At 27.0% G+C, this 27,923-nt stretch overlaps 1 protein-coding gene across 1 annotated transcript in view; it reads right to left on the bottom strand.

Annotated features, from left to right (window-relative positions):
* LOC121117225 (hemicentin-1) overlaps nucleotides 1–27,923 on the bottom strand; it is a 338,247-nt gene that overhangs the window by 157,209 nt on the left and 153,115 nt on the right. Inside the window, exons 2-3 of the mRNA XM_071888683.1 lie at nucleotides 6,487–6,619; nucleotides 5,487–5,695 (exon numbers count right to left, since the gene is read on the bottom strand). Of these exons, the coding sequence (XP_071744784.1) occupies nucleotides 5,487–5,695; nucleotides 6,487–6,619 (342 nt within the window). The remainder of the gene's footprint in view (nucleotides 1–5,486; nucleotides 5,696–6,486; nucleotides 6,620–27,923) is intronic.

Consider the following 27,923-nt stretch of genomic DNA (forward strand, 5'->3'; position numbering starts at 1 on the left):
AAAGGGGGGGGGGGGAAATGTCGCATTTTACATATACCTACATTAGGGTAAGACTGGTGTACAACCAGTTCTTATTTTTGACATGAAAACGTGGGTTACCATATCTAGGTATCATGCGTTTACAAGTATATCATCAACACCGTTATATAAATACTTACAAAAGTACGTTTATTTTACATATATGTTGTTTATAAGGTACAATCTTTATAAAAGTTGCAACTTGTATAAGCAAATTGAAAAAGTTGTAATTTCTTCGTCTTAAAATGCATTATTTGATAACAATATTGGTCGTCTTAATTGTCATATATTATAAATTGTCGCTTAAAGTTTTTACTCGAGCTAGTAAATATTGGTAATTAGAGCTGTGAAAAATATGACCTCCGGCTATGTTACGAAAGGAATGAAATAAACACAAATCCCTCTCCGTCTAGCTAAGCGACAATTACCCTGATGTCAATCCTCAATTCAAATTTAAGTCAAACATGGACTCACACTTATGATTCATCAAAAAATACTCAATGTTACTCTTCGTCTTTTACTTACATGGCTACTTTATATTTGGATGTTCTCTCCTCAAGAATTAAAAAAATAATGATGATACCTTTGAAAAATAAAAAGAGTGCTGTTCAAGTTGCAACTATAAAAAGTCTTGAGCTCGTCTAAAGTTATATTCAAACAACTATATCAATAATGTGAATTTGTGTTCAGTTTAATTTTTTTAGGAAAATATATGTTAGTAAGGGCTGTTTTACATTTTAATTAAGTTATTTTTTAATTGATTTTTTATCAACTAGGATACTTTAGCGTGTTTTTTTAATAGCAAACCTTCTTTTTGCAAGTTTTTCTCTATTTTTCTTTAACAATGTACTAATTTTTAATTACGTCGTTAGAAATAGTGAGTATATCCATTATCAATGGAATAGGGATGCTCTATAAGATTAATTAAGTTTTACTAGACAGGAAATATTTCTAGAAGGTTCTTGGTTTAATAACCAAAGAAATTAATTTTTGTCTCTGATTTGACATAAGTAACTCCGGTTCTATTTTACAACTAGTTGTAAGAGTAAATAGAACAACAATTTTTGTGAAAAGGAGATAGTTAAGTCAATTGAACTATTTTATCAGTCCTTATAAAAACATTATTGTTCATTACAATTCAAGAAGGATTGTCAAAATCAATGGATATTAGAAGACATAACTTATTTCCAACATAGACATTCTCCTAATCTTCTGGGATCTTAAGGGGTTTGGTTGGATCCCCGTGTTTGCAAATACAAATTTTCAATACAAAATAACTATCATAATATTTTAAACAACATTTAATGCATTTGTTACATTTATGATTTTGATTATAACACTGATTTTTATATTTTAACTTCTAGACAATTGTTCAAAGTTAACTAACTCCTTTCTGACATTCTACAATTTATGATATTTATAGCCCCCCTCGAGCGATTTTCCCTCGGCATGACAATTTACTGCCCTTTTATGATTTGTTCTTCCTAATTAAATTAAAGTACCTATTTAAATGTTAATTGTGAAAAAGGATTCATAATTTTGAATCTAGAAGATAATTAATATGATTAATTAATTAAATCATTCAAACAGCATACATTGATTAGTGAATAATATGGGAAACTACTTTGATATTGAACAACATATAATTTCAGACCCATCAAAAAAAAAATGATATAATTTTTTGAGCTTTCGTTGTTGTCCTCTCACGTTTTTCCGTGGATACATATTTTGGAAGCAATTACTGGAAGAACAGACGATTCTAAATAACAGTTCCAGAATTATAATCCATAAATGGCAACTGCTTCATTCGACTCTTCCGATGATCATCTTAACTCTTCATAACAAAATTCTTATTTTAAAAATGGAAAAACAAACTGTTGAATACTTAAAGGCGATAAGCTACGCCAGTTTTCCTAGGTATGGTTCTAAGCCAGGCATTTTTTAAGAATTCATCTTGGGGAAAGAGTGACGAGAAACAGTAGGATCTTTATGTTTTTTTTATATCCAGTCCAACAACTGGGTAAACAACAACAAGCTGCATGATTAAAAAAAAACACAAAAAAATGGCATCAAATTTTGTATCATAATCTTCAATATAATAATAATATTATCATATAATAATAGGATCCTTATTATCATGAGAGAAGAGGATGTCAAAGAGTATTTGAAGAGCCAATTTAATCTAGTTACATAATTTTTTATATAGAACACTTTTCAAAACTAACTATTAGTTCCCCGATGATATTCCATATTTCTCCTTATGACATGATGAAAAAGGGAAGGTAATGAGTAATGGCTAATGATGAACAATAACAAAGTAACAATAACTATTTCTTTGTTTTACAAATTAAGTTTTCTACAAAACTGGCTCATTTAATTTTCCAATCATTACTCTAATAAATTTTAATTTAAATATTTTTGACAAAGTTTCACTAGAAATTATAATTTCATATGAAATAAACATTTGATTAAATATTTAAAAATATATCAATTAGTATATAGTATTCAAGAACTCTTTGATCAAAAGTGTTATTTAAATTCATTTTTCATGCATATATTAATATATACATATATATATTTACACCAAAGTTACTTTTATTTTTATTTACTTAATTCTAGCATAATACAAAAACTTTCATAAAAGTTAAAAAATTCCGAGCCTTATAAAAATTATTATGAGAAAAAATATTTAAATATTCATATAAAGAGATGATTTTTAATTTAATTGTATCTTATAATACTTTGGTTAATTTGTATTCCAAGCTCTAAAGTGAATGATTTTATGATGTTTTAAACACCCATACACAAAAATCTTAGAATAAAAATAATCCTTAGAAAATATTCGAGATCGATGTATATGTATTAATGAATAATTTGAGCTTTTTTGAAATTTATATCTAAATCTATTAGCATTTAATATGTTTCTTTTTTTCAAATAGTAATAACAAAATTATGTGTATATTAATAATATCTTGAAATTAAATAATGATATATCTTTTTGATGAGAAATTAAGTAAATATTATTTATGTTAAAGCCTGAAACTTTTTTTTAACTCGAAAAATTTAATAAACCTATACATATTTAATTGAAAAATATATATATTCTAAATTTACTATTAGGTTTTGAGGCAATTTCTAAGTTTTCTTTTATTTTTATTATTTCTTATTTAGGTTTTTTTATTAATTTTATCATACAAAGTTAATTATAATGCAATTCTTACTGTTTCCACCACAAAACCTCAATTTAAAACTATGAATAATCAATTACAACTTCAAGAATATTCAAGAAAAAGTCATACATAATTATAGCCTTGAGATGAGGATAAATCAGTATATTCCATTAAAAGAGGGGGAAAAAGACAATAAAATATAATTTTTTTTTCAATATTACGGTGGTTTTAAATACCCAAACTAGTTAAACCCATGCCTATTATATATTCAATACAAGAAACTATGTAATAACTTAATTAAGAATATGAATTATAAATATAATTATTTTTTACTCTACATAATATTTGTTTGTCGATTGCTATGGAAAAAAGAGTGCTTAAATACATTTATTATACATCAGCAAGCATTGAACTATTTGTTAATTGGTTGTATTAATCTATTTGATTAGTAATTTGCAACGTAACGAAGCTTATGTGCTAAATATAAAGTAAGTAAATCCATTACAATCTTTTTCACTTCATTTAATAGTTAAATACTATATTTATTATATATCTTACATAATATATGTATATATTAGGGTTTCTTATTTCGTGGGCAATTGTTGTTGTGCCGGATCCTGTTTGTACATTATTTTGAAATACAAGTACTTATTAGTTACACTTTAAGCAAATAATTAAATTTTAAGATAGTCCGACTCATATATTCAATTTTCTTCCTTTAATCTTTATCATGAATACTAGTCAGCAGCCCCCTTTTTTGTGGGGTGGGGTGTAGCCCTCCCAAAAATCTGAAGCTCCCCCCTTAAAAAAACAAGTTTTATCATAACTTATATATATTTATAAGGTTATTTATAGGTTTGTGTTTTGAAGTTATTAGAAATGAAATCCTAAATGGCTGAAAAGATCAGTCAGAAATTTAGCAAGTAGACATATGAAATCGCCAAGCATATTCATATGATATCTTTTGCCTTCTTAAGATCCATTTTTTTTACGGAAGTAAAACCTCATTTTCCTTCTCACTTTCTACATTTCCCTCCTTCCCTTTTCTTTTTTCCCTTTCTATGTTTCTACATCCGTCTCTCTGTCTCTTTTTTTCTACCTTCATTCTTTGTTTCTATTTCTCTGTATTCAGTCCTGCAACAAAAGCACCCATTCCAAGTATATATATAAGTAATTATATAACAGTGTTAATAATTTTGGGCTAACGCACACCAAATGATCGAAGCTAGCAATACCCTAGTTCAGCAGAATGGTTTTTTAGAGCCTGCATATTTTGTTTTTTCGTAACTCCCATCCAACTCACAACAAAAAACTATATATTAAGTAATGTACAAGCAAAAAATTGGATGTAGCTAGGGTTTGTAATTCACAACCTGCCCCAATTTATAACTTGTAAAAATCAGGAAATAAATAAAAACAACATTTGAATAGTTTTTAGATTAAATTCTTCCTTTCCGAGAGCTCCCCGAATAAAAAAAGAGCTATAGAGCTTGTTAAAATTAATAGCCTAAAAATGAATTGTAGATTAAAACATTTCTTTAACCAATAAGAAACAAATAATTTTACATAAAAAAATTACTCGAAAATGGGATCATAAATATTTGTTAACCTCTCAAATATATATATATATATATGGACATAAAAGAATTTTAAACAGCTTTCAAAAGTTTTGGGAAAGATTTTAACTAAAAAATCATGTTTTCAGAGGCTTGTATATTTATTTAATAGAAGTATATACTCTTATGTTAATATATGGTTATAAAAATATAACGATTTAAGCCCACTTAAGTAGGTAATTAAGTGGTTAAATGAGTAAATTTTTGTGGAGTTATCTAGATGTATTTTCTTTCATTACCTACATTTAAGAGAAAGGTAGGTTTTCTTCCCTTCCTTTATTTAATCATTGAAAAAAAAAGAAGAAATGTTCATATACTAAATACTAGTATCTCTATGTATCACGTTTTTACGGGATTACTCAGGTTTTTACAATAATAGTAAGTTACCAAGAATTCCTGCATTTAACATTCTTTAATATAAGCTAATATAATATGTATCAAATAAATAAAAAAGCTAAGTTGTGATTTCTACGTCACATATATTTGCTAGGTATTACATTCTAAAAAAAATATGTTTATCAAGAAATATTTAATGAACATACTTTATTGGGAAATATATTGTCAGGAAAAATCCTTTTTCAATATGTTCATTCATTGACTTTTTTTTTGGGTTATGAAAACCTCATAAAAGTTTTCATATTAGGATTTGAAAGAAAAGTTAGAGAGGAATAATGAATCTTACCAATTATGGAGAGATTTAATTTCACATTCTTAGTTGGCGAGTTACGATAATCTACACGACATTTGTAAATACCAGAATCTCCAAGGTTGATTTTTTCAATGATGAGACTATTTGGATATATGTTACTTTTGAAAGAGGAGCGTTGACCTAGTGAGGATGAGTCTGACCAGTAAGAGGCTTGACTCAAAGGTTTTCCACGTACATCCAAACTAAAAAATAAAATTTTTATTTTTAACCCTGGTTTTCTGAAGAGTTATACTATGTTTGTTTCAAATTCTATTAATTTTGAAGAACTTGTCGTCTTCAGTTCAGCCAATTTTGTTTTTACTGGGTATGAGTAATGCCCAAATCCAACACTGACTTTTACCTATAACACTAGTAGACACATTTTGGCCATTGGATTGAGACCATCATGTTTTATTGATTGGATTTATCTTGAGAAAATGTCCTTTACTATCAAAATTTTCTGCTTTTGTGGTCTACAGAGGCCAACATTTTTTTAATTATCAATAAGCCTTCATAGCTTGATCGATTCACAGAATTTTTTGCAACTAATCTTAAATAACATTCAAAATTGTACATCTCCAACCTTACGACAAACTATACCTTTTATCATTGTGATCAAAAAATATTTTCAAAGAAATGGTCCATTTTTTTGTACTTACAACGCATTTTCCCTGATTCATCCAAATGTACTTTTTTTATTTGTTGTAAATTTTCAAACAATATTTTATGCTTTTGTCTTTTTTTAGACCCTTCTATGCAAAAAATAATACTTAATCATGTAGATGCTGTAAAAAAATATTATAAAAGTACACTGTTGGCCTCAAAAGCAGAAATTTTGGACTGTGAAGATCGTTTTCATATTTATTAAAGTAGAAGCTATCAGAAATACAATACCATCTCAATCTAAGCGAGAAAAAATGTGACTCTGTAGTGTAATGATAGCTCATTTATGATATGTTTGGCTTTCTTTGAATAAATATAGAGAAATCCCTACCTATACATTGGCTTTGTATTATCATCCTTGAACCATAACACCAAATATACATCATCATGGGAATCTCTTGGAAGTATATCACACGGAAGCTGAGCACTTCGTCCAAGAATGGCTTCAACATGGTCAATAGGAACTGCAATATAAAGTTAAATGTTATTCATTTCCTGTATTAAAACCAAAATCATAAAAAATCAGCATACATTTATTTAAAATAAATTGCTCAAGTGATTTCATTTTAATGATACGCTGTGCCTTGATTTTTTTTCTACATGTTATATGTAGGTTGATAGTAAATAAGTGAATAAAGGGTGTAAGAAGTCAAAACTTGAGATATTCAAATTATATACTTTTTCCCACATTCAAATATTCATAAATGAAACTTTTTCAACTTCTGATAGTAAAACAAAGTAAATTCTTTCTTTTTTTAAACCATAACTAAGTTTATTCAATATTAATGAATATATTTCAAATCTAAATTGAAAGTGAAAAGTGCAAATGGTATTTGAGTCTCATAATATAGTTAAAAGTTATTTTGATTAATTCTAAGTCCTTGAATTTTTATTTAATCAAGTTTTTTTCAACAACACACATTATTAATATATTTGGTACCCATAAACACAAAAGCGAGCTAAAATGAGTTATTTTTTTAAAAATTAGTTCTCGCTTACATTACTATTGTTGTAAATTATAATGAGTAATCCATCAGAAGTGTTGCAAATTGCATGTAAAATGAAGATAATCAACTTTATTCAGCATTTCTTAATATACATATAACTTCATCCTAAAAAAAATTATTGTAATGCTTATAGTTGATTCAAGTGTATTTATGAATTATTTACATCGTTTTATGTGTACATGTACATATGATAAATTGAACCTTTCTCCTTATCTTGAACATTGTTTATGGTTGTCTTTGGGTTAATTTACCATAAGTATAGTTCCAAGGTAAATTCCGATAGAGTTAGTTAATATCTTTTGTCGATATTTAGGTCCTCCTTTTTTTTAGAACTCGGTTCTTAATAATAAAATACAAAAGAAATAACAACATACCTCCTTTTTCCATATTACTCAACCATCATAAAAAACACATTAAATTCTTGCTTTTATATACATATATATATAACTCACTAATATGATTGAAGAAGACATCAAACACAAAGAGAATAATAAGAAAAAAGTATTTGTCAAACCTCAACAGCCAGCTAATGTAGACAACCAAATTCAACTCAAGGGACACAAGAAAAGTCTGACTTTTATTAAATTTTAGAAAAATATCTTTTGCTTTTAACGTCATTTTTTTTTTACATGAAAGGAGTTATAATTAGTGTTCTTTCAGTCTTTATTTAGCACTGAAAACTGCAGTCCCGTCCAGTTCAGTCTCAGTCCAATACAATTCAGTCCTGCACATCAGTCTTAAAAGTTTATAAAGTTCCGTTCTTGATGATGTTACTCAACTTTATTTCTTCTTTTTTTAATCAGTTCTAGTATACTCAGTCCGAAGGACCGACAACCTTAAGAACCGGTCTCAAGGACTGATAATACTAATTTTAAGACTAGACCGGACTGAATGAATAAGGACTGACACAACACTAGTTTCAATTTCCTTTCATGTTTTATAAAAAATGTTTAAGGTAAATTGTAATCTTTAACAAAAAAAAAAATCCAAAAATTATTTTTTACTTCAAAATACACAGAGTCTACTATTTTATGAACATATTTCTCTCAACTGTGGCTTATTTCTTCGAAATTCTCGGTTGATATCAAGTACCAAATTATGGTTATTATATTATAAAATTCTCATTTTGTTAATAATACTTCATTTGTCCCTGTCGTGCCCCTTTTTTTAAATAGGAAATCTATCTTATAATTATTGTTCAACTAGCGGGAGTACTCGGAATTGCTCAGAGTTGCTTGTTAAAATACAACGCAAAGTTTCTGAACGTTTTTGTTACCCACATTCAATGTATTGTCACTTAAAAAGGTGACAATTTTTAATGTATATGAATAAATAGCAAAGTGTTACCCGGCCTTACTCGGGAAATCAAATAGACAATGTTAATTACTATTTATTCTAAATTTTTTGATCCCTTTGGTGTGGGGAGCGTTAGGGTATTCTTACAGGTACTATATTATGGGGCTTTTATACTATATACAATGTATTCTAATAAATATAAAAAAAGTGTTATAAACTTCAAATCACATACAAACATAAATATTCATGTAAAAGTTGGTCTATGTGAGAAGTGTATTTATTATTTTTGTCTACATTTTTCCCAATCAAAATTTGCGAAGAAAATTGTAAAAACTATTTTGCTCTGATTTTGCATAAAATAAGTTAACATAATTTATTAACCCTCTATGAACCTAATTATATTAGAATTAGATTTTGAATTTTTCATGCATATATGAAGTCTATTCTGTATAGCTAACACATATTTAGCACTAAAATAAAATATTTTAATATAAATCTGTATTTAATTGATATGTCCAAAATTATCATATGGTCAAATTTGTTAGATTGGGCATAGAAATGCAAAATGTCATAATATGTATTTATTAGTCGATAATACTTAAAATGACGATTACATGAGCACATAATGTTGCAAAGACGAAAATAAAAATATCAAAATTTTTCGTAATTCCAAAATCAAAAAGTTATGGAAGATAGCCAGAACCCAAAGCATAACCATCAATAACCGGTTCATTTTTGAAAATATTACAAAAAATTATTAATACAATATCTGACCAAGTTAAAAAAAGGCACCTACGCAAAGTTTCAGCCACCAAGATCCAACGGTATGGCCACCTATAAAAAACTCTCACACACACTTTATTTTATATTTACAGATTGTGAGCAAATTCAAATTTCAGCATTTAAAAAAAAATTATAATCAATTAGAAGAAAATTTGATAAATATTAGATATAAAATTAAAAAAAACAACAAAACATTTCCAATTGCAAACACAGATAACAAAGGAATTCTTTTGAAACAATATTTATAATATTATCTCGCATTAACATATATAGGCCCTTTTTACTTTCAACTCTTTAGCATCCACCGTTTTTTTTAAAGTTTTTTTAAAAAATAAGACATAATGAATTTTACCTACACTCACTCGTTCCTAAGTTAAGTTCAATAAATCAAATTGTCACATATTTTTAAGATATTTAACTCACATTCTACAATGATTACTTCACAGACAATAAACAAAACTTTTAATTTGATATTTAAACAATATTTCAACTTGTAAGTTTCTTTTGTGGTGCCTCAGAAAGATTATTCATAATAGTTTGAACATAAAAATAGAAAATGATTATTGAAACAACGCAAATATAATCAATATATAATTTTTTGGAAAAAATCATTGTAACTTGATTTTTGTTGATGGGCTACACATGGGAGTATATATTTCAAATCTCCAATATACTATCTTAATAAAATGTTTTACTTATATGTACATGGAACCAAATACCTAGTATACAAATGAAAGTACATTAAAACCACATAAAACAAGGTCATAAATTGGGATCTCTACTTTAGCTATATTTTGAGTTCCTGTCATAGACAAGACGCAAAATATTTCAATAAATTACAGTCATGACTTGAGCAAGGATATTAATCTTGAAATAAGTACAAAAATTTATACTTATATGTATATATAACCTTATATAAGAAGAAATAAATTACAATTTAAATGCAGATAGCTTTTTCGTTCTTTTTTACCCTCTTTATGTAAGATAAATTTTAGTCTGTCCCGTTTTCGGATATATATTCTTCTCTCCCTGCACAAAAATTATTTTTGCTTAGTATAATAAAAAAAACTGACTCTGGTAAAGTTTGAGGCCTCTGAAGCCATTTTTGACGTGGTGCAGGCCATTTTAGTTTAATATGATTCTAATAGTAATTTAAACATATTTAAAAAAAATAGAATTCTGTTTATCAGTTAAAGATATTATATACCTTGTTTTTAATAATAGAAGGTCTCTAATAATGCTCAATGATAAGCAATTTCTCTGTTTTATCAGTCATAACACATAATAATTTAGAATTTGTTGAAGTGTTGATTCTTTGGAAAAAAAAGGAGGAGCATTATCTTATAATATTTTGTAAGATTAAACAGGGGAACTGTAAATGATTACTGGAATGATTAAAAATAAAGTATACCTAATTTTTAACTGATAAACTGAAATATACAAAGTACAATTTATTTACTCATAACATTATAATTGGAATCGTACAATAGGCCTAAAAATGGTCAATTGTGGTTCAAAAATAATTTTTTTCCATATTAAAGTATCCAGACAAAATGACTTCGGAGGCCTTAAACTTTTCAAAAGTCAGTTTTTATATTGTTCCTAGAAGAAAAAATCTTTGTATTGGTGGAAAAAATATAGAGCCAAAAATGGGACAGTCTAATATATATATTATTTGTTCTGTATATGCTTTATATAGAGACATACAAAACCCTTGGTATTTTTGTAGTTACTTTTTTTTGCAACAGTCATTTCCGAATTTATATATTATATATTAAATTCAATGACAAATTGCTTCATACATACATATTATATTGTTTCACTTATATTTATATATGTGAACAAAGCTATATTTCATTCTCTTTCCCTCCCCTTGTGTATGTAGGTAGAATGATTATTATGAAATTAAACGAAACTTCATTTTTTGGGGAAAAAAACAAACAATAATAAACTTTTGTTGAATCCAATAAATAACGCATGTCAAAAAAAAAAAAAAGATTAGATCTTATGTTATACATAAAAGACACAATAAGAAATACGAAATATGTGGGGTAATATATTTTTTTTTTTTCATTTTTTTTTCGTAAGAAGTAACCATTTCAGGAGAAAGCTATTATAAAAAATTAATTTCAACCATTTTTTATTTTTCTATAACACTTTTTTTTGTTATAAATTCCTTTATTCTGACTTATAGTGACTAATTTTCAGATAAAAATGCTATTTAAAAAAAAAATACAAATATACAATTTCATAAACTCAATGGTTATGCGCAACCTCTAAACATTGATTATTAATTAAATATTATATTTCTTCATTTTTTTTCAAAAAGACGTTACTCACATTGTAACCCTTATCGCAAACTTTCCCCCGAGAAAAAAAAAGTCCAAAAATCCTTTGGAAGTATGACAAATAAGTCTATCATACCAATTGCAATTTATCTTTTAAGTACTACAAGAGTATCATTGTCATAATATTTTTCTATAAAAAATGACACTAATATTTAATAAAATTAAAATTCTACATAATACTTTTTATATTATTGCTAAGTAATATTTTATCTAAAGCGTAACTACACATTTATATATGATAGCCAAAAAAATATCACATGGCAATAAATATATATAAGACAGGCAATCAAAAAAAAAAAAAAATGTACTCCTATTCTTATTGAAACGGAGTATAAGTATACTATAACTTTTAACATCGTTTATTCATCAAAATGAATAAATTATGAAATAGCCATGACGTTTCAAGTGAGAAGAGCAAATCGAAAGCTGACAACAAAATGCAAAAGGTCTTTTTGTGTTATTATAGTAATCTCCCTCAACATTTTGAAGAAGAAAAATTATTTGAAAGACTGGTTTATTTTCAAACCATGTAGAGTTTGATGTTGAAAAAACATTATGACTTTATTCTTAATCTTACGGCCTTCCATCCTGTCCATTTGAGGGGGAAAAAGATTGAGCAAACTTTGTTAAAATTCAAACAATCCATTTTTGAAATGACGTCAACTGAATCTGTATAGCAAATGAATAAATTAACAATTCGTGGAACTTTAATCATTTATACTCTCATTTCTTTAAATTAGTATGACGAAATGAAAAATCTCGTTTATTTCATTTTTTCTTGATCACCTGGAACAAAATTAGCTTAAACTCACATAAATTGTTCTAAAAGAGAAAGAACGTATATAAAGCACAAAATATATAAGTAGTTTTATTTAGCCGCCAATACTTTGAGCTATTGCCTAAGTAAAGTCTGCCTATGAAAACCACCTCCACATTATCAATTGAATAAAAACTGGTCTAAAAGCAGGAAATTTTTAGCCGTATAGACTACCCAAAACAGCTTGATACTAATTATTTAGCAGCTGTTTCAAATTCATAAGCATTCTCAAACTTGTGAAACAAAACAAATATAATTAGAAATGACAGTAGCGGCCAAGAATATTAATCCAATAGCATTCAAAGGACTATTAAAAATTATAAATAGTCATGGTTTTAAAAATCTCCCATGTATACCTGATCATTATGAAAATGAAAAACTCTTTATACGTGAAGAAGAAAAAACATCAAACGTTTGTTGAATCCAATAAAAAAATATTTTTTATTACTTTATATTATTTAATATAATATATATGTATGTACTTAAAAAATTTTATTACATATAAAAGGCAAAAAAAGGAGTAGAGACATTATAAATACTACATGATTAATTTAAGAGATTTTTGTTTTTGCATTATGTATCACATAATGAATTTATACGGTTAATTTATTCGGTAATGAAGACCTTAAATTAAGATATTATAGGACAGGGGAATTAAAAAATAACTATAACAATATTTGATATGACATTCTTAATGGTATAATCTCATGTTGTATTTGTAGGCTATTTGCATAGAAAATATAATATACAAATAGATGAGCCTGGATGAATTGAAATACTCATTGTTTAGGAGAAGGGTTGACTTATACGTGTCAAATTTAAGAGACATACTTGTACCTTTATTTTGTTCCTTTGCCATTTTTAGATATTATTTCACTTGTTCCACAAACTACATTTCGTATGCAACATTTTAAAATTCTCTTCATTGCCAAGGACGGCTAAATAAATAAATCTTTTATTAGAAATTAAGAAAATTTGACAAATAATATTATTTGAGCAAAAAATTTGACCATTTAAAATATTGAATTAATAACTTTCAATGTATTAATGATTACTATAAAATATCCAAATATAATACAATTTATGTTATAGATTACTAATTTGAAATATATATGTGTAGCATCCGTTTTCTTCAATTCACAGTCGTGCATAAGTAGTATTTTTATCAAGTGTTGATACTGAAGAATAAATATTCCGAGGGCAATTGCATCACTTGTTACAATTTACCCAATTGTAACAAGAATTATAATATCTAGAATTTATCATCAATAAATTAGTATTATCTTATAATAAAACTATATCAACTGATAGCCAAAGTATAAATAATTCATACAATGTCTTATACAAGAATAAAAATAAAAACTGATATTCATCTTAAAAAAAATATATTTTACTTCTCAAAATTAGTTATTGTCTAATATTTTAAGAAAAATTTGATAATAGTTATTGAATTTGGACAATAATAAATAATATAGGTTAAAAAGTACATTTTAAAAATGGTACGAAATAAATGTTTTTAAATAAAAATGCTTTTCTTATGCTATTGTAGGCAAATATCATATTTAAAACTTTTCGGCAAAAAATTCATTTTCAATAAATAAAAATGCATATTTTATGATAGAAATCAGCGTTCAAACCAATTAAATTACGATTTTTAGGTCTTGTACATATATAATAGATAAAAACTGAACATATTTCAAACTTTTTTGTGAGATTTACGTTAAAAAGTGCATATTAATAAATAATAAAATTGCAAAATAAACATTTATAATTAGAAAATCCAGCTTAACTAATTAAAGTTACAATTTTGAGTACGTTTTTATCTATGTTACTGTGAATAATATCAAATTCCAAATTTTTTCGGCTGAATTTTCCAACAAAAAGAGCTTAAAAAGATCGAACTCTTAATTAAAAATGAAAAATTTATATTTTATGTAAGAAATAAGTGTTTAATGCATTTCATTTAAATTTTTAAAAAGTTTTTGAAATATGCTGCAAATGAAATAACCCTATATCAAGCTCTTTTGTAAGAATTACATAAAAAAGTGCATGTTAACAATTTAAAAAAATGATAAGGACATGTTTTTAATTCGAAATTCGAGCTTTAATCATTCAATTTACAATTTTGAGCTTGCCACAATTCAGTTATATCTGGCAGAATTTGTTACAAAATACCTTTATTAGGCTAAATTATTTTATTAAATGAAAAATATATATTTTATATAGAAATAAGTTTTACAAAAATTATTTCATTTAATATTTTTGGCAGTATTTGAAATATGCTAAACATGAAATTAAACTATAGAAGTCATTTTGTTTGAATTAAGTTAAGTAGTTTATAAATGAAATATCCGACGTAGAGTTTTGCCGTTAATATGACTATGTTGGTTGGGAGAAGAAAAGAAACTAAGTGTGGTAGTAGCAATGATCTCCGATCTATCCTATAATTATTTATGGTTCTATGGTTTGATTTAACTGGTAATTATTTCATTACATATTGTAATAATTGTAATTTTTTTAATTCATCCTTAAATAAATGAAGATAACTAAAAAACAAAAACATTATAATAAAAGTTTTAAGGCTGTAGCTTTGTTAATTTTCGATAGAAAGTGCCTATTGTAATTGTCCTCTGTTGCAATAAGCCCCTCTCTTCCCATTATATAAATTAATTCCATAACAGATGCATTTGCACGTTTGAAAAAAGGATGTTGCTATTCTGTAAGCTCTTCTTTAAATACATATCTACAGATTGGTGTAAAAATAATTAGAGCATCTTAAAAAAAGTAAAATATTAACTGTGTGAATATTTCCTTAGGCTAATGAGTTTTAACTTTCTTTATATTCTATAGAAAAAAGTAAAGTAAACAAATAATAAAAACGACTAATATGTCCATTCTCATATTATTTAGTTTTTCTTAATCAAACAACTTTGTTCTGATAAATAAATTTACGTATCTGTGGGAAACTTTGTATTTAGTTTATTTATTTTTTAACTTTGTCTAGAAATAGAAATATATGTACATACATAAATGATAAAATATTAAAATTGATATTATTAAGTTTTTTTTTACATCGCAATTGATTAATATTTAATTTAAAATGAATAAATTAGAAAAGGAATTATGGTAGAAAAGTTGACGATTCCATGCTTAGTATTTTTGCATTTTTAATGTTTTTTTCCTATCTTAATAAGAAAAAAATATGTGTACAAACATAAAACTTAAGTAGAACATGAGTATGAATTTTTAATGCCTTGTTTTGACAAAAATTAAACACAAAATATATAAATGTATACTTTTTAGCACATTTTTTTTACTTATTTATAAAACTTCTTCATTAGCTAATGTCATTCTCTTATCTACAAAAGTAAAACAACAAAAGTAGAGCCAGACTAAAAAATGGACAAATATATAATCTACATTAATTGTATGAGTAATATAATTTTTTTAATTGACGTAACTTTTGAAGAATAAGTCAATATCAATTTCCTAACATTTTTTCATACTTCTCTATTAAGAACTCATTAAATGGTATAACAATTGTATTAAAATAATAGCAGAATATGGACAGATCTAGAAATACGTATATATTTTCAATTAACTCTCAATTTCTTCCCTAGGGTGTTTATCCATACCAGAGACGGGAGTATCCTACACTTTAAGTATCCTATTGTGTGTATCATATTTTTGCTCAAACTTCTTATTGAATTATTAATTTATCATTTACTCGTACTTTCTATTTCCAATTTTGGGGGGACAATAATTTTTATAATCTGAGTTAGTACAAAATTCTAAAATTAATTATTGAGGTTTTTAAGAATGTTTATATTTGTACATATTATTCATCTACCCGAATGAGTAATTTAAAAAAAGAAAATGGAAGGATAATAATTTAAAAATAACCTTTCCTCTTTAGTCTACAAAATGTAATCTCTTTATTTTCTATTTTAGAGAATGAATTTACATTTATAAAATATAAACGAAAAATAGAACTTTTGTTGCCTAGTGCCAATTTAAGGGGTCTGTCAATAACCTTTAAATAATGAAAATAAATATAAGATATATTTTTACAATTATGGATGCTTTATGTTGCGAAAAACTCAATGAGAGAATGTCATTGAGGAGTATAACTAAAAAGTATGAACCAAAGACAAAAAATATTAAGGTATCATTAGTCTTATTTCAAATTGATTTTATATCGCTTACTCTTAGAGACATTGAAATTAAATATCTGACACACCTATGTTTGTTCTTTGAAAGGCGAATCAAAAAAGTTATGGAAATAAAAAAATAGGAGGAAGATTAATGCTATAGGTAAAAAGATTTGGAAAATGATTTACGCCAATATTTAATATATAAAACATGGATAATGTAATTACATATTCAGTTATGTAGGAATTAGATAATTTTAGTATTATGTAAATATATTTTTGAGACAGTTTGTTTGTTTTATTTATTTTTTGTTGATGATATCATTTTTTGTTAATAATAGGGAAATGAGTTCGTTCAGATCTATTAAAAACCCTATAAAAGTATGAATATCTGTGTCCAGTATTACTAGTATCTTATTTAACAATTATTAAGAACAAATAAAGTTTTATATTATTAAAATATCCCCTGTAATGTTGGGGTGGCTACACAACCAAGTGAAATGTTCACATTGATATTTCAAGATAATTAAAAGAGGATTAATTTTTACCTTATAAGAACATATGTACAAAAATGAAGGATCTGTATTTGAGTTGAAAGATATTCTTTTGTATTGAATTACAAATTATTTTTACATTGATGTTGTAAACTTAAATGTATCTTATTACATTCTAGTTGTTTTTTTACATCATGGGTTAATAATAATAATAAAAAAACAGCCCTCAAATTCATGAGTACAATAATAAGGTAAATCATTGATTTAAACTTATTTAAGTCAATTAATCATTGAAAGCTTATATCTCATAAAATTATTTTTGTAACACTATAAATAATTTTTCAACTTTATAGGTAGGTGTGTTGATTTTTAAATTAATGGTAATAAAATTGAGGGGAAAAAAATTGGACAAGAAGAATAAAACCTCAAAAGTAAACGCTACTTAAGTTATCCACTATAGATTCAGTCATTGATTACACTAGTCTCTCAATTTCAATTTTTTTTATTGCATTTTGTATTAAGATGTTATGTTTATGACTGCATTTACCTCCAAAAACATGAAAATAACCTTACGTATTTCAAACTTTGGAATTTGTGGACAAACGAGCGCTTTTTTGAAAAATGTTTTTTAAAAAATCCGCATCATTTATGAATATTTTTCCCTTTGAAAGAGTTAATTTATTTCGAAAAATATAACGTGTGTAGTTTATTTTTTTAAATTCAAATATATTTAGATTATTTTCTGCATCCGAGAAAACGGCCTGAAAAAAAAAAGAGAAAAAAAAAAAGACTCTTCATTTACATCTCTAATAAATTTCTTTTAATCATAATTGTTCGTAAATTGGAAATAAAAAACTTAATAAAAACCTTAAAAACTAATAATGAAAAAGTTATCGAAGATTTGTTATTTTACAAAATTTGCATTAAACTATGTACAGGAACGGGGATCAAATTGTCGCCAAAATATTTTTCTACAAAAAACAACACAAAATATACATTTTTTAACTTTTTTATTGAAAATCAAAACTATGACGAGCATATAGGTATAGAGTAGCCATTCATTTGATATAATCACCGTTGGCATAAATAACGACCTCAACCGGCCGCAGGCTCTTCTGACCATCTCATTGTCCATTTTGCCGAATACCTCCTTGATGGAGTCCATCAGGCTGGCCTTGGTGCTATGGGGATGACTGTTAGTATGTCTCTCGACATAGCCCTAGACAAAATAGTCCAAATGATTAAGGTTGGGAGAGTTAGGAGGCCACAAATTCTTGGTTACGACGTCATAACAGTTCTCGGTTAACCACTGGATGGAGATTTTGGACACATGGCAGGGTGCTGAGTCCTGTTGCCACACACAGGGCTTGTCTCCGGCCACCCCTTGGATCCAGGGCAGAACCACCTTCTCCATAACATCCAGGTAGACCTCTGTATTGACCTTTAGACCCGTTTCAAACATGTGGGAAGGCATAAAATGACCTTCACTGCTCACCACACCGAACACCATGACCATTGCAAGGAACTTGGTCTTCATTACCTTCCTCCCATGGCTATCCACCTGTTGTTGACCTTGTGATCGTGACAGAAATTATTTTCATCAGAGAAAAACCACAGCATCCCGGACTGCTTTGGGTGCTTGAGCTTGTTCAAGATCTGACCCCCTGCATCTTGTAGCTCCTGCACCTTAAATCCTCAGATACACAGTCCCTTTTTGTGTTCTCATGGCAGCCCAGATCCCTCGCCATGGCCTTCATGGACCTGGTAGGGTCATCCTGAAACATCTTCTTCACCTTGTCGACAAAGTCGGTGTCCCTGACCTTCCTGTCGGCGCCCTCCTCCTTAGGTGCCCTCTTTATGGTGGCATCAACATCCCAGGTGTCCTCTAGCTTCTTACGGATACGCTGAACAGTCCGTAAATTCACTCCTAAGGTTGAATCAATCGTTGAGTTGGAGATTTCACCTCCATTATTAACCAATGCCATGACTACGGCGGACCTCGAAAGCTTCAAATCTTCAAATCAAACACTTTTCCATTAACAGCTAAAAACTATTTGTACTGTCGCAAAATTTTGGAAAGTTGAAGCAAGTTTATTTTTTGTAATGAGTGCATCAAATATATGTATATTTTATTATAACTTTGCAATTTTTACTGTCTACTGAATATAATACCTTAAAAACACTATTAATTTTAGCAAACTCTAAAAGAATTTTTGTTTTTAATTATATATCATTAAATTTTTATAAACTTAAGATTCATTGGTTTCATTATTCTGCACAATTTAAATCAAAGAAGTGTAATTGATAATTTTTGGAAAAAGTATTTTGAATAAATGATTTTTCTCTTTGTAATGTTCATTTATACAAATAATATTCGATTTATTAAATAATGTAACTTTTAAAAATTGAAAATGAGAATAATGCTTTATTAATATGTCGCATATGTTAATTATTTTTGTTTAAATATGTAAAAAAAACCATAATATGTAAAGTAGGTTGAATTAATAACCATTTCAACATTATTTTATAGAAAAACTCACAAAAAAAACAACTGAAAATTAAATAAATTTCCTATAAATTATAACAAAGTTTTCCCTCTATTAAAAAAATAATAACAAATATATATATAAACAAATATATTGCTTTTACGGGTATGTGCATTAATATTGAAAAGTCACAACCAGATTTATCCATTAATAATTTGATGTTGAAATATTGCCGATCATTCAGGATCGTTGATTTATTTGATAATTAGCATACTTTTGATTTCCTTATATATATATATATGGAGTAGTAAATTCTAAGCATTGCTAATATCTCAAGACCAAAAAGGAATGGAAAATTGACATGGTAACTCTAACAATTTTTAGATTTTTGGAAAATATCATCTTAGTTTATTTAAATTAAACAAAAATCCCTCTCCAAAACTTAGGTTAATGTATGAAACTACTTTGATGTCGATTCTTAATTTGCGCCTATCCCAAATTAAAAATTAGAGTTAAAATCCCAAAACGATCCTTGATGTAACTCTCTGCCTTTCGTGAGCAAACTTAAATATTGTAACATTGAACTTATATTTCAGAACTTAAAAAATAATAATAACAGCTCTAGAAAATATAAAAACAAACACTGTACATTTTTGCAACTACAAACAATTTCACGCGCGAGTAAATGCTTAGTTTTTATAATTCTATATACATCTAGTGCTGTGAATTTTTTTAGAGAAGTGATCACGCCTGTAATTGTTTTTCTGCCCTTATTTTTTATTCTTATTAGCTACTTTTTATGAACAATAAATAATATACCAATTATTATACAACAATTAAATTTTATTTATATCATATAATATTTTTTTGTCTCAATCTTTAAAACATTTTTGAAAAAAAAGTTGTATAAAGAAATACAAGACATCTTAATTGTTATCAAAGCAAAGTTACCTATACAGTAGGTAATAGAAATTAAAATGTACATTGTACAATTATTAATTAAAATTATTATATGTTAAATGAAAACATATGAAGAAAATATTTAAACAGTCATAATAAGAATAAAAAGGCTGTCGAATAATTAACATAGGCAGAGTTGAATTTATTGATCTATTGAAATTATTTTAATAGTGTTAGAATCAAGATTGATTCAAACCCGAAAATAACTGGATTGAACTAAAATCGAACATTTCATGATTATGACTCATCTTCCCTAAAAGTATTATTAAAAAACTCTACAATACACAAACTTAAATGATAAAACCTCAAAAATTTCAAGTGTTTTTTCTCTACGGATGGAAAAAATATATTGAAAATAAGATTCTCATTAATATTAATGGGAACCTAAATTAGATCAATTCCAATTTAAATTATAAATAGTTTCTAAGACTACTTATATTATCTGACTAATTTTTTTATTGAGATAATTAAACTGATTTCAATGTTGAGCTTAGCTATTATTAATTCAGTGAAATGCTTGATGTCTTTACTCGAACTCGATTTGACTAAATGCTCAAATACATGAACTTAACTTGACTCAGTATTTGAACTCAACAGAACTCGGAAGTGTTAACAAGAATAAAACTCTATATTCTAGATATATAACTTTTGTAAAAAAGTGAATAATCAGATACAGTTCGTTTGTCCAAGGAATTATTCTTATTCCTTGCTTACATCATCAATAAGACCTTATGTTATAGAATAATATTAATAACAGTTGATAAATAATTAACTTGAAAAAAATAAAAAAAACAGGAATTCATCTTATCAAATTTCTTTATTTTACAATCTTTTAATTTTTTTTGTCTTGTATATTTATATTTCATAGAACCTTCTTTTTAATTATGGAAATATGAAACTAGCGTTAAGTCAAAACGAGTCGTTAAGGACTAAGACCAAGTAGAGTCAACAAATTTGAATTTAAAAAAAAACAAAAAAAAAACACAGCAAATAAGGTTGTACGCGTGCCCACATTACCCATTTATTTAAATATTTTCTATAAAATAATTTTAATATGTACATTGTGTATCATGTATCTTCTTTTCATGAACTATTGCAGGAAATAATTTTTGATTTATCCCCTCTAATGATATAAATCTGTTTTCTATCAACTTTTAAATCATGTTATTAGCTTTTCAACTGTGTTATAAATATGTTAAGTATGTCTTTTTAGAAATTAGAAAAGCCTTATAAGAAATTGTGATTAATTAGAAAATCACTTTAGGACAACAGATTCAAAACAATTGATGAGGTTTAGTGTTAAAAATCAAGTCTACTCGATAAAACAGTCAGATGGTCTAAGTCCTTAAATATTTTTCTTGTACCCAGTTCGAGTCCTCATATTTCTTTTGAGCTCATTTCAAGTCCATATTTGGACTATATGATCTCTTTTCTTAAAACTTTTCTTGAATTAAGTATCTCAGGTTTTTATTGTGAGATCAAGTCGAGTTGCAAATCTGTAAATTCTGGATTTTAGTCCATGTCTATTTTTTAAGTCTCGAGTTCAAGTCGACAAATCTAATAAAATATAAAGTCAACTTAGGTTTCTTCGAATTTGAAAAGACACTCACCATTTAATACAAGTCTATAATTTTTCGAGTCGACACATCACTTCATAAAACTAAAGCAAAACTTTCATGACTTTTTTTCTTTCTTCAAAGAATTTGCATACATAATATATGGATGGATAGCTGATATTCACAATTAATCTTTTGATAGAAATGGAAAACCTATTAAATAGTTAAGTATCGAATAAGAAAAAAAACCGACTAAATGTAATACATTCTGTAGTTATATCTTTTAGCAAAAAAAAAAAAAAAAGTATAAATATAACTTGCAAATCACATTTACCTATATTTATGTAACAATATTTGTTTAAATATATTTAATTTAAAAAAGACATGCAAGGTTTTTTTTAAACAGATATATATTTGTTTTTTCAACCGTTTTTTTTTGTATTTGCCGTTTGCAAACTCAGCATGAATAAAAAAAAGTTTGATCATTTTATAATTTAATTATTTATTTAAAAATGACCTCCATATAGAGCAGCAAAGCATGGACTTGAGAGATGGATTGATAATTACATCAATAATTTTATATTTTTAATAATAATAGGCAAAAAATATTATGTTAACAAAACAAGTAAACAAGGTTTTTGCAAAACTTTTTTCACTCAATATGCCCCCATTCATTATCAATCACAGCCTTTACACGTCGCTTAAAGGCTATTCAGGAGTTGATGACAAACTTCTCTGACAAGTTGTACCATGCAGCCACTATGGATTACTTCAGTGAGTCCAAATTTGTGTGTGAAGTCCTGTTAGTTTCCCTCTCCAAATTCCCCCTTATTGAAAAGTCCAGTTGGATCAGATCTGGTGAGGAAGGGGGATACATTTCTTTAGACCAGAATCGAGCCATGTTATCTGCAAATAAATTTTGGCACATGGCAGACGTGTGAGAGGGGTGCCGTCCGGGAGGTTGATATTCAGCCAAGGCAAGATGGTATACCTAAGCACCTAATAATTGGGCTCCTGGCCGATTATCTGTCCATCCATGAAAAATAACACAGGTATCTTCTCTCCATCATAGGCCACCATTGTTTGGGCCGGATATTTGGTATGTTAAACCCCTTGCATATCTTCTTATGTTTTCACAAGCCAACGGTCGTTTCGGCCGTTGTGGAATTGATCACCTATGAAAATCTTCCTATCAAAGAAATTTTTCAAAATTGATCCATCACAAGGTTTTTGACCACTTCTTGAGCCTCCTGGCTTTCTTGCATTATGAAAGATGGTTTCCTGGGTTCCTTGTGAAAGATACTTATCCTGAGTTGTGCTTTATAGTCCTCCTAATAGTCCTAGAAGCCACAAAGAAGTTGTTGGCGAGGCAATTAATCCTCCTTTGTGTTGTTCTCCAAAATTAACAAGAACTTCGTAGCTGTCTTTAAATTATGATCTCCACTTCTTCACATCCTGGAAAAGTCTTCGCCACTTTTTTTCATCTTGGCCAACTTAAAAATAGGCTTAATGATGTCAGTAAATTTGATTGCATCTACTCCAAAATCTAAGAGATCTGAGATGCCCTGGCTTTTTGTTTGTTGCTCGCTAATGGTTATTAAATGACTAAATGATTTGTATAGTTTATTTATGTAAAAAGGATGGCGGAAGCAGAATATAAAAAAATAATCACTAAACTTTTCCATGGTAATGAGAAAATAAACATTATTTAACAGTCCATGTTTTGCTTCACTACCTATATATACTATACCAATATTTTATAGACATATTTGAGTCAATTATAAAATTTATGTTCATTTTTTTTTAATGAATTAAGATGCCAAACTATTTCAGTAATATTGATAGTCTTTAAGAGACTTATATTGTCCCTCATATCGTCATTCAAATAAAATTTATCAGTTATTGCTAGTTTAAGTACAATGTGTAACACCTCCAAATAGTTAATAAGTAAAAAAAAATAAAAAGTAATAAGGAAAATCATTCTTGGTTGCTTTTTTTTTGACTGGCTACAATTATTAAATATATATATGCAGTTTTAAGTCACCCTGTTGTTGACAAATGTGTGTCCATTTAATTGATAACTAATGATTGTCTTGGAATGTGTATGTATTTTTGCAAAAGTAGGAGTATTTAAAGGAGAGGGGGGGGAGAAAAGGAGACTGACCCATGAATATTTAATTGAAATAAATATTTATTGCTTTGAAGAATGATTTACTACTGACAGTAATTTTATAATTAGCAGATCCTATAATTAGTAGTGGAATATTTCATTAGAAGAAAAAGTATTCGTTTATAAATATGTATGTACAATGTACTTACATTTTTACTCAGGAAACATTCCTTAGATTAAATATAAATAACATGCAAAGTATTGATTGATTCAAATGGAAATCAATTATAACTTTCTTTAAGGACTGATGAGGCTTCATAATAGAAAGACAGAGGGTTTGGTTAAACCCATTTTTACTTTTGAATAAAGAACATTAAATTTGATTACATTTATTCAAACTTATTAACTGGTTAACTTATGAAATCAATGAGTTCATAAATTAATTATGGGCTGCACAATTATACTATAAAAGAGTTTTAAAAAAATACTCACATAGTTTATGAAGAAAAACTTTTTAAAGCTGTAACAATTCTGACTGCTATTCACCAAAACTTACAAATAGACACTACTAAAAATAAATTTTCTTACTTGTAGCTTAAGATAGTAGTTTAAAACCCCTCCTTCCTGCGTACGTATTTCAATGTATCGAGTTTTGTAATATTGAAGTAATACTCAAATTTTACTAAATGGATTTTGTTCAAGTTAGGGTATCTTTCTAACAATTATTTACTTTAGTAAAGTCATTTTCTAATTCAACATTGCTATATAATATATTTTTATTTATTCCGAATGTGTTAGACACCCCTGATTATAAAAAATGTATGATTTCTATTTTTTTTTGCTCCTTCTATAACGAAAATTCCTAATTTATCTTTATCATACTAAGTTTATTTGTTTTTTTTTCACATACTTTAGAAGATAATTATTAATTGCTTTGATTTTTTCCGATAAAAGTTTTGAATAACAAAAATGTTATTATGAAATTATAATCAACCTTGGGATATAAAATTGATAGCAAAAGAGCAAAAATATAAATAAATAATTGTCAAACAACGGAGTTAATAATTATAAAACCTCATGACAAATTTGAAATTTATTTGTTTCATTCGCAAATTCTTCTTGAATTAATCAAACTTAGTTTTTCCCCCTGCAAAAAAACTAAACTCACAAATAATGTTTATTTTTTCATGCGAATAATACTACAATATTCGATATAAGGTCATTGTAAGAATAATATTTATATTCGCTAGGGGTTACAATCAGAATAAAAGTTCTATTCGAAAAATTGATAAGATACAAAGTTGAAAAACGTTCCAACTCTTTATTAAGGGAAATGCATCAGTAAACAATATGTTGTAAGGATTGTTTTACATGGTTATAAGTTTGATTTTTTGTGTGTAGAGGTGTTTAAAAATTCCAGGAAAGTATTTTTATTTGGATTTAAAGGAAAAGTAACAATGTGTTACAATATGTGTCGGAACTAAGAGAATAAAAAAAGTTATAATGCTCTGCATAGAAATAGATAAAACTTAATGTACTTTGATATTTGTGTAATCTTTTTTTCTTTCAAATTGGGTAAAAAGCTTGAATTTAGATCATTTTTTTGACGTTTACCATTACGAATAGGCAAATTAATGTCCTAGATATATTTAGCTTGTGATTAGTGACAGAAAAAGCCTATAATTGACATCATTGAATTGTAGTGCATACAATGTATATTAGATAAACTTAAAATTTATTTGTACTTTCTTTACCATTAAATTTTGTTCGAGATTTGGCAAATTTAAAATAACTATGAATAATAAATACACAAAAAAAAATCTTTTATATTTCATTTTCTATATTTACATGTTGACTTGCTGAAAGACATCATATTTTATAAATGTAATGTTTTTTTTCAATTTGAAAAATAAATAGGTATTTTTTTAATGCCTTTCCAATACATATCATAAGCTTTTTTTAAAACGGAAGCATCAATAAGTTAATTTAAAGCAAATGAAAATCGGAATACGCGTTTACATTCTATTGCTTACAGGTTGTATTTATAGCTTATATTGCCATAAATAGGTTAAGTAATGCAAAGTCTACTTTTGAAATATTTACAGATAATGAAGATATTTAGCTACTATAAAAAAAGGGACCAGATTCGAGATATTTAGAAATTCAACTTATATGTCATATCTTGTGCATACATTAAAAAAAAATAATGTTTATTTTAAATTAGTGTTTTGCGATATTTTGTAGAAAATGAGCTTCATATATGATGTTTTTCCTTACTGAGGAAATTTATTGTTTAATATCTGACTAGTTACTCTTAAAAGAGGAAAAACAATTATATTACTTTAGCATGGCTTTAATATGCAGCAAAAATTGCTTATTCTCGTCTGTTACATTTTAATTAGCAATAGAAACGTGAATATAAATAGTATTATTAGAGATGCGAAAATTATTGAAATTCACGTAACCATACACTTACAAAAGTATGAAACTGTAATCTGCAAAATATTAGTTCTCTTATTCATTATATGCCCCTATTTTGAATATTCAAACGTATTAGTCAACAAGGAGCACCATTAAATATTTAGTGATATTTTTCAGTAAATATACTTTTTATTTTTATTTTTGATAAAAACTCACAAGGATATAGACAATTTTCACATTCCTAACTCTAGTATATTGTAATCTTTGTCAGCAAATCTTGTACAAATTTTCTACAGATAATGATAATTTGTTTGTTCCACTCAAATTTCATATTATGTGTTTGTCGAGTGTTGAAATTTTAAATGTATAATTATAATTGACCAAGGATAGTTATAGACGTATTCTCAAAAAAAAAAATCATTCATAATTGGAAAAATCATGAAATTAACATTGTTTTCAATCAGAAATAGTCAGTTGAGCAACCAAGAGGACAACGACTAAGATATTTAGAAGAAACTTCCCTTATTGATGAGTGTAAAACAATCCTCCTGGTAAACTGTATTATTTTAATTTCTTTCAAAATTGTAAATAATATCATTTTAATTTGTTTCAAAATTGTCAATAATATCATTTTAATTTGTTTCAAAATTGTAAATAGTATCATTTTTTCTTTATAAAAAAAATATCAGCAAATGTCATGTGGAATAATTTCTCAATTTATTTTCGTGTGATGTGTTTAAATAGATTTAAAAAAAATGTACAACGAGAGAAAGCAGCACAAAATATCATATCCTTATCTGCTTTCCGTATTAGTTATTATTGAAGACTCCTCATAAATTATGAATGTAGTTTTTATATGTTTGAAAATAGCTACGATTGTACATTCTAAGCACTGTTGGTACTTTAAAAAGACACATATTTTGGGAGAAGAGCAGTTCAGCTGTCATTACGTTTCATTTGATAAGCTACAAGCATCGAAGAGAGGAACGAAATAAGTAAGCTGCCACTCTGTATCTTAAAGGAAATAGGCAGGAATTACTCCGATGTCAATCATCAATTATATTTTGAGTTCAAGAATGACTTAGATTTATATTTCTCAGAAACAATCATGTGCGTCATTCATGAATAATCACAAAAGAATGAAAGAACAATGATAATAGCTATAAAAAAAGAAAACTTTTCCGACTGCCTTTTTTCAAATAAATTAACTGCGAAATAATTACAAAAATGTACAACGTTTCCTTAGATCATCTAAAAAACAGTAATGATAGAGGGGGGGGGGGAAGTAAGGGATAGGCAGGAATTACTCTAATGTCGATGTTTTCTTCAATAAGTCTTT

The sequence above is a fragment of the Lepeophtheirus salmonis genome, chromosome 5 (genome assembly GCF_016086655.4).
Source record: "Lepeophtheirus salmonis chromosome 5, UVic_Lsal_1.4, whole genome shotgun sequence".
Lineage (NCBI taxonomy): Eukaryota > Metazoa > Arthropoda > Copepoda > Siphonostomatoida > Caligidae > Lepeophtheirus > Lepeophtheirus salmonis.